Source organism: Chroicocephalus ridibundus, chromosome 1 (assembly GCF_963924245.1).
Source record: "Chroicocephalus ridibundus chromosome 1, bChrRid1.1, whole genome shotgun sequence".
In the NCBI taxonomy this organism is placed as follows: Eukaryota; Metazoa; Chordata; class Aves; order Charadriiformes; family Laridae; genus Chroicocephalus; species Chroicocephalus ridibundus.
Window position 1 is genome coordinate 24,401,735 of NC_086284.1, and position 7,785 is coordinate 24,409,519.

The following is a 7,785-nucleotide window of genomic DNA, read 5'->3' on the forward strand; positions in this document are numbered from 1 at the left end:
TTCACCTGAGGAGCGACGTTTGCCGGGATAAACGTGAAAAGAAAAAAAAAAAAAAAAAAAAAAACCAAAAAAAACCCACAACCAAACAAAAAAACGCAAAGGGATTTTCTGACTCCGAAGGTGTTCTGTCTGTAAGTTTTAAAAACCCAAACAACTCCGGTTTTAACAACGCTACCGGTCCCCGCCGGCGGGCGGGGGGGGGGGGGCGGGGGCGCGGGGCCGCCCCGTAGGGGCGTCCCCGCGCCCCCCCCCCCGCCCGCCGGCGGGGACCGGGGCGGGGTGGGCGCATGCGCAGTGGGCGCCGGCCGCTGCCTATAAAGGCGGGGCGCGGCCGCTCCCCTCACCTCAGCGGCGGCGCCGGACGGGGCGCACGGGCGGCGGGCGAAGGGTCGCCTTCTTCTTCCTCTTCTTCCTCCTGCTGCCTTCGCCCATGGGCGCGGCGCAGGGCATGAGGAGGCGTCGGCGGCGGGAATCCCCGCAGCGCGGCGGCGGCGGCTGCCTGCTCCGGGGGGCCGTTCGGCGCTGCCCCGCGGCGGGGGGGCTCTGACCCGCCGCCTCGGCGGCGCCATGCGGGGCTGGCGGCTGCTGGAACCGTTGGGCTGGTTGTTGTTGCTGCTGCTGCTGCTGCTGCTGCTGGCGGCGAGGGCGGCGGGCAGCGGGGAGTACTGCCACGGCTGGCTGGACGGGCAGGGAGGCTGGCGGGACGGTTTCCAGTGCCCCGAGCGCTTCGACGGCGGCGACGCCACCATCTGCTGCGGCAGCTGCGCCCTCCGGTACTGCTGCTCCAGCCCCGAGGCGCGGCTGGACCAGGGAGCCTGCGACAACGACCGGCGGCAGGGCGGCGGCGAGGCGGGGAGGCCCGGCAAGGACGGCCCCGACGGGGCGGCAGGTGAGGCGGCAGCGGGTCCGGCACCGGGCGGGAGATGGGGGGGGAGCTCCCGAGGATCGGTGGCTCCCGGGAGCCGTCGCGAGTTTGCGGCAAAACTTCCCGCCCGCTCCTTCCCCTTGTCGCCCGTTCCCTCCGCCGACGGGTCCGGGGGGCGAAAGGAGCGGAGGTGGGGGCGGCCGAGCCCTTCTGCGGCTGTTAACACGGGCAAAAGCACCCACGCGTGGGTGCTTATTTTTTCCCCCTCTCTCTTATTTAAAAGTCCAGCCCTGTCGTGTTTAGAAGGGGGTGACACCGCCTTCCCGCAGCCTTGGACAAGCCGTTTGTCGTGCGCGACTCTGCCACCCCTCCAAACTGGCTCCTCGGCCCCCTGCGTGCTCCCCATTAAAAAGGGAAGGAAAAAAAAGTATGAAACGACCCATATGAATGAAAAAAAAAAGTAACGTGACATTTCAAAACTGCTTCTGGCAGGTCCCCGCTCCAATTGTATATGTTCGTCATCTCAGAAATCCTCGCTTAAGACTGTTTTGTACAAGACTGAGTTTTAAGGGTAAACTCAAGTCTTTCTACTGCTGTTTGAAAAAAGCACTTCGGTGGCTTCCCAGCACCTTTGCTGCCGTCCCCACAAGCTGAACGCACCAGAAGTAGCCTGAAGTGATGTTATAATTAGGGCAGATTTACTCTTATAAAACTTGTGTGTTACAGTCTGTAGCAAGTGCATGCACCTGCTAAGAAGCTACCGTAGCACCAAGCGCAGAAGTAGAGAGATTTTTTTGCAAGCCTTTTGTCTAAAAAGTGCAAAAAATTATGGGAGAAATCTGGCCTTTTGGTTAATAAGTTGCTCCGTGTAATCAGCTGTGCAAGGAGGCGCTCTGACTTGAGTGGACAGATAACCTCCTTTGCTGTTCTGAGAACAAGGCATTTTTCTTAACAACTAATATTTACCGCTCCGCAGGTTTGGGAGCCATTGCCCTGCCCTGGCACTGGTTAACTTGCAGGAGGGGCAGCCGTGTCCCCTGCCCCTGAGCCCAGGGCACGTCGTTGGCAGCAGCTGTGTCACCCCAGGTCAGGCAGGGGTCTGCAGCCCTGCCTGAGTCTCAGGGTTGCAGGGTTTTGGTGGAAGTGGTGAAGCCCAGGCGTGTTGTGGGGAGCGTTCGCAAGTGCTAAAGGGAGGCACCTTCCTCCTCATTTTCCTGGATATATCCATGCTGATTTCTTACTGAGGCAGGAAAAACAGCTTTTTTCCCTGGGAGTGCAGAGCAACCGGACCCCAGGTCATCCCAAGGATAGTGTTTCCCATCTGTCTTGCCAGGCTTCCAAGCCTTCTGCCGAAGCATCACCTGTACTTTCTGCGCCCACCCCTCGCCCCTCCTCACTCCTGCCCTGGTGTCCCTTCTTTAAGCCGCACGAGAAGGGATGCTGCCCCTCTACTGGTAGTGAAGCTTTGGAGCATGGTGCTCTCACCCCACCACCCGTCTTGTGATTTCTCCCCAAACCCAGGGCTGAAAGCGCAGAGCAGCCAGGCACTCATCCCTGGGGCTGCAGGGTGGCAGAGCCGCCCTCACTGCTGCCCAGTCACCGCCTGTGTGTCCCCCTGCCCCAAGGGTGACAGCAGCCAGAGAGGGCTGGCGATGGGGAGCGATGCGATGCGATGCAGCACCAGGGTTTCACCACCCTGTGCTCCTGAGCAGGAATCCTTGCCCCCAAAGTATCTCCCTATGGAGCTGATTTTTCTAGTAGGGTTTACTGGAGACAAGATGTGGCGAGATGTGGAGCAATGGTTGGTGTGGAGTAGACCACCACCAACAGGAGCGAGCTGTACTCCCTCAGGGTGTGAGCTGTGGACTTTCCTGTCTGCTAGTAACTTTAGAGATGCTTTTGGAAACTCCAGCCGTTGGTTTTAGCAGCCCTTTTCATCCTCTCTGTGCAAAATGCTTGGCTGCACACACAGCTTTTAGTGCTCACCCTGCATTGACCTGGGCTGGGCCTGGGGGGATGGGACCTTCTGCTGGAGCTGCTGAGGCTTGTCCTTGTCCTCAATGACATGTTTTCCTTGCTGTTGCAGTGCCCATCTATGTGCCGTTCCTTATCGTTGGATCTGTATTTGTCGCCTTCATCATCTTGGGGTCGCTGGTGGCGGCTTGCTGCTGCAGATGCCTGCGGCCCAAGCAGGAGCCCCAGCAGAGCCGGGCCCCGGGGGGCACCCGCCTGATGGAGACTATCCCCATGATCCCAAGTGCCAGCACCTCCCGGGGCTCCTCCTCCCGCCAGTCGAGCACCGCCACCAGCTCCAGCTCCAGCGCCAACTCGGGGGCCAGAGCCCCCCCGACCAGGTCCCAGACCAACTGCTGTTTGCCAGAAGGGACCATGAATAACGTCTATGTCAACATGCCGACGAACTTCTCAGTGCTGAACTGCCAGCAGGCCACCCAGATTGTGCCCCACCAGGGGCAGTACCTGCACCCCCAGTACGTGGGCTACGCCGTGCAGCATGACTCGATGCCGCTCACCCCGGTACCCCCCTTCCTCGACGGTTTGCAGAGCGGCTACAGGCAGATCCAGTCTCCCTACCCGCACACCAGCAGCGAACAGAAGATGTACCCAGCTGTGACGGTGTAGTGCTGACGCCTTCCTCCCCCTCCCCACCCAACAGATTTTAATACCTAAACTGAACGGAGGAGAAATACTTCCTCGGAACGAAGCTCCCAGAACATCACTTGTAAATAAATTTTGAAAGGCTCATGCATGTCAGACAGTGTTTATAAACCATTTATTTTCATCGGGGTCCGTTGCCAGAAACTGTAGGATGATATCTCTGAATTAACGTTGCCAGATACGCTCTCATTCCAGTGCATGATTTACAGCGGCGAAGGATTACGCTGAAAATGCATATGCATTTCAGATCACTGTACTTGCGAGATAAATGCCGGAGCCATTAAGTGCCCTTCAGGTATGACATGGTCAGAAGTATTTGCCTAATTAATTCATAGAAAGAGTTTTGTTACACTGTACAAGACCGCAGTACTTAAGAAACCTCTTTTCTCCTCTACTAGCTCCTTAATGGTATTTCCCGTTGCTTTACAGACAATCACCACCGAGAGCTGAACAGTGCAATCCCTGCGTGCCGGGTGCTGGTACCAGCCCCCGTGGTTTCTTACGCACCCCCGGTTCGGGGTGAAATGCCACGAAAGGCTGGGTCTTGCAAAGACCAATTTTCCTTGTCCCGGGTATTTATGTAGGAATTAGAAGAGTGTGAGTTATTCGGCTCTTCCTTCCAGTGCACTTGAAACCCTTCTTGACTTGGTTTGGCCTAAAGATCAGGACCCAGTAGTGGTTTGCACAGACTTTGTTTACCTTTGTGAACTTTTTGCTAAAAACAGGGTACGAGGTGCTTGCTCTTCCTGACGCTCAGCAAAGCTTTTGGTACAGCCAGCAGCGTCGGGGCCGAAACTGCCTCTGCAGAGAAAGGTCGTACTGTGACGCCAAACACGCCTGATTTAACCTCACTTCCCATGAAACAGTAAACCCGTGTGAATGAATGCACTTCAAATTGTCAGCCCCAGGCCCTGCTTGCCATCGAGGCAAAAAAATTCAAAGGAAATTTTGTAGGAAAACGGGCTTCGTCCCTCCGCCAGCCCCCTCCGGGTCCCCAGCCCTGCTCGCTGGGGGCCACACAGAGCCACCCCAACCTGGGCATGGTGGGGCTGGTGGAGGTTTGAAACCCATCCCATTTTCTTCTTTCCCCGCGGGGCGGAGGAGTAGGAAGGCACAGCGGTATTTAAAAACAAGGCAAAAGGCACAACTAAAGGATGAAGGTGCTTGTGGCTCCCTGTGATGCTGCAGGGGGCGGGGAGGAGGTTTGGTGCTGGGGGGGGGGGGCACTTTGCATTGGAGCTGCTGCCTCCGTCTTGCTTTGCTTTGCCTGGGGAAAAATACCTCTCCAGGTGGAAGAGGCGACAGCGTGCTGGGAATAATCAGACCGTGCTAATGGTAACATGTCATCCCAGATGCAAGAAACTATTTAAGGCTGGTTTTGTCTCTTAAAAAAAACAACGTAGTCTCTGCATTTCCATCCATTTGTTCTTCAGCCAAAACGCCCCAACAGAGGGCTGAGGGCATACAGCAAAACCGGGCAATTACTGTAACCAGACCAGAGCTGATTGATAAAAGGTTTCTTATTGTCTGATACTGTATCAGTATGTAGCAATAACTGTGATACTACTATTTTTTGTATGTCCGTTTTTAAATTCCGCATAGGTGCGGAAGCGTTGCCAAATCCCATGGTTTACTTGTAAACATGCCACACACAGGCGGTCTGCAGCGGGCAGAAATGGTCTGACCACTGACACGGGAAAATGAATAGGTCATTTATCCCAGACCTGCCGTTCCCTGGCCGCGATCGCCCATTTGGACAAAAAGATTGGCTTAGGGGACCCGGCTCCCCTGCCCAGCCAGGCTGGGCGGCTTCGGCAAAGCAGCGACCGGCTGCTGGGGGCGTTGGGTGGCTGCTCTGCTCAGCCCACACAGCTCAGGGCATCTCCAAAGGCAGTACGTGCACGACAGCTGGGTGCTGCCAGGCTTTTGAAGGACCCAGCGTCCACTCGGGTCTCGTGGGGATTGAGATTTCTACCTGCCCACGTTGCAGGTCGGTCACACTGACCTTCCAAAGCTGGGTACGGGGGCTCGGATGCCTTCAGCTGCTGGTGGCTTTGGCAGGAGCTGGAAGTGCTTGGCCCCAGGTGAGACGTGGCCGGACAACAAGCCCATCCACCCATTTGTGATCTTGCCCAACTGCCTTGCACGTGCCCTGGCAAGGACACCTCCTCTGACCTATGAAATTCAGGTGAACCTCTTTGTATATTGTTTACTTGTTTAAAAAAAAAAAAAAAAGAAAAGAAAAGAAAAAAGAATAAGTTAAATTTAAGTCTGTAGAAATTAATTTACAACTGAAGGCGGAGACACCTGAGTTGTAATAAAAGGAAGTTTGTGAGATGTGGTGTTTTTTTTAATGTCATGTACAATAATGTAAAACCAATGTTACCATTTGATATAGCTTTTAAATCTCTGGAAGGACACTTGCTTTAAAGTGTTTCTTACAAATGAAGGAAAAAAAAAGCCCCCTTTGTTTCTTAATAAATACTTTATGGTGTGACTTTTGTTTTGTTTGCTTTGTTATTTTTTTTTTTTCTTCAGTTAATGCTTTACTTTTCTCTGTCCATAAGAGCACATCTGACCAGCCCAGCTCTCCAGACCCTGGCAAAAAGCAAAGTTAGGATTTTTTTGGCTGTGTTTTTAAACAACAACAGTAAAACCAGCAAATTACGTGGCTGAAGGCTGTGCCCTGGTGGAGCATGTCTGAGGGGGCTTGTTTGGAGGGAAGGGGAGCAGGGAGAGAGCAGCAGAGCTTCAGGTGAGCTGGCGATCCCTTGTGTCCGCAGGGATGAGTGGGGAGCAGCAGTGGGAGCAGCATGGGCAGAGCCCCTGGCCCCACCAGGCTCCTCCTTTCCAAGTAACACCAAATACCCTGCAGCAAATGGCATTTTTAGAGGATTTTCGGGTTCAGTTGGGTTCTCCATTACCATGTAAGCATTTCCAGTGTGGAACTCTTAAGTGGCCGTGCTGTTCCCACCTCCCTCTGCGCAGGGACCCTTCTCACTTAAGCAAACTCTGTCCTCATAACCGAGACAAAAACCAAGCCCTCATTGTGCTGGGGGCATCACTCAGTCTGGGACAAGGCCACAGCGCTGTCCTGGTGTTTGCTCCCTCCGGCCGCTGGTGATGCCGGCACCAACGCTGCCAACCCTGCGAGGCCAAGCAGGCGGCCGGAGGAGTGGAAAAGGCATGGATCGGAAACAGGGCCTTGTCGGAGCTGCATGTTGATGACTCCAATGAATAGTACAGAACAGTCTGGAAAAAACCGTAGCCCTGGTCAGTTTGTACACAGCGTGTCCCAAAATGCCACAGCTTCCTGGCATCCGGGGGAGGCAAAGGAGTGGGGCTGTAAGCAGAAAGCTGGCAGGGAAGGAGGGGTCAGCCATGGCATAGAGCAGATGTGCTGGGGTGAGGGGCAGGAGACCAATAGTTTGTGTCAGAGCATTCTTCCTCCTGCTTTTATTTGTTGTTCCTTGTTTGTTTTCTCTTGGCAGTTGTTTTTTTTTTTCCTCTTGGTGGAGAGGGATAAGGTGGGGTTTTTTTTTCCTGCTGCACGTGGTGACTATGGATGGCACAGGGAAAGAGAGCGTGGAAACTGTTGCAGATAAATGCTGAGCCGGCACAAGTGGTGGTTAGGAAAGCTGTGTTTATTTATGTCTTATAGGCTACAGCGCTAGTTGAGACAGGGGTCTATATGGCTGCAACTTGGAAGGAATAGTCCCACCTGCGATACGATCAGCGGCGAGCCTCGAGCACTGCCCCATGGCAGCCAGGGCCAGGATGGGCACGGTGGCTCTCAGGTCCTGCCAAAGAATGTCCATCCATTCCCTAGGAGAGCTGGTCCTCCCCTTTTCAATGCAAGAGCCTGAGGATTTTAATCTGAGGATTAAAAAAAAATCACAGCCATGCTTCTAAACCTGCTGCATGGCCCGTAAATAGATGTTTAACTTTATCTGGCTGTAAGAAGCGATGGAAACACTCCTGCAGCCGCCGCACCCACCCTGCAGCCCTGCCCCAATGCAGGGACCCGCAGGGGTCTCCACCGCAGGTGACTCATGGCTCAGGAAACCCACCCTGAGAGGCCATACGCCTGTCTACTTGCTCAATTTCATCCCATCACTCAGTCCCATCTTTCCAGACGGCCCTAAACAATTCCTCTTTTTTCCCTGCTCTTTACACCCCTTAAATTTATGTTCTCACTTGCTTGCCGTTTAAAGCGTACGGCACACTTTTGCAGTGCCTGTTTC

At 54.5% G+C, this 7,785-nt stretch overlaps 1 protein-coding gene across 2 annotated transcripts; it reads left to right on the top strand.

The window, feature by feature from the left end:
* The first annotated feature begins 354 nt into the window (after window positions 1–354).
* On the top strand, window positions 355–6,038 carry SHISA2 (shisa family member 2). Of its 2 annotated transcripts, XR_010070653.1 has the most exons (3): window positions 355–889; window positions 2,952–3,836; window positions 3,971–6,038. XR_010070653.1 is itself a non-coding variant. In XM_063331431.1 (2 exons), the coding sequence occupies exons 1-2, from the start codon at window positions 568–570 to the stop codon at window positions 3,503–3,505; spliced, it is 876 nt and encodes a 291-aa protein (XP_063187501.1). In that variant the 5' UTR covers window positions 355–567; the 3' UTR covers window positions 3,506–6,038. The 2 variants fall into 2 exon arrangements, 1 of the variants encoding a protein (XP_063187501.1); XM_063331431.1 differs by having other exon boundaries at window positions 2,952–6,038.
* The last annotated feature ends 1,747 nt before the right edge of the window (window positions 6,039–7,785 follow it).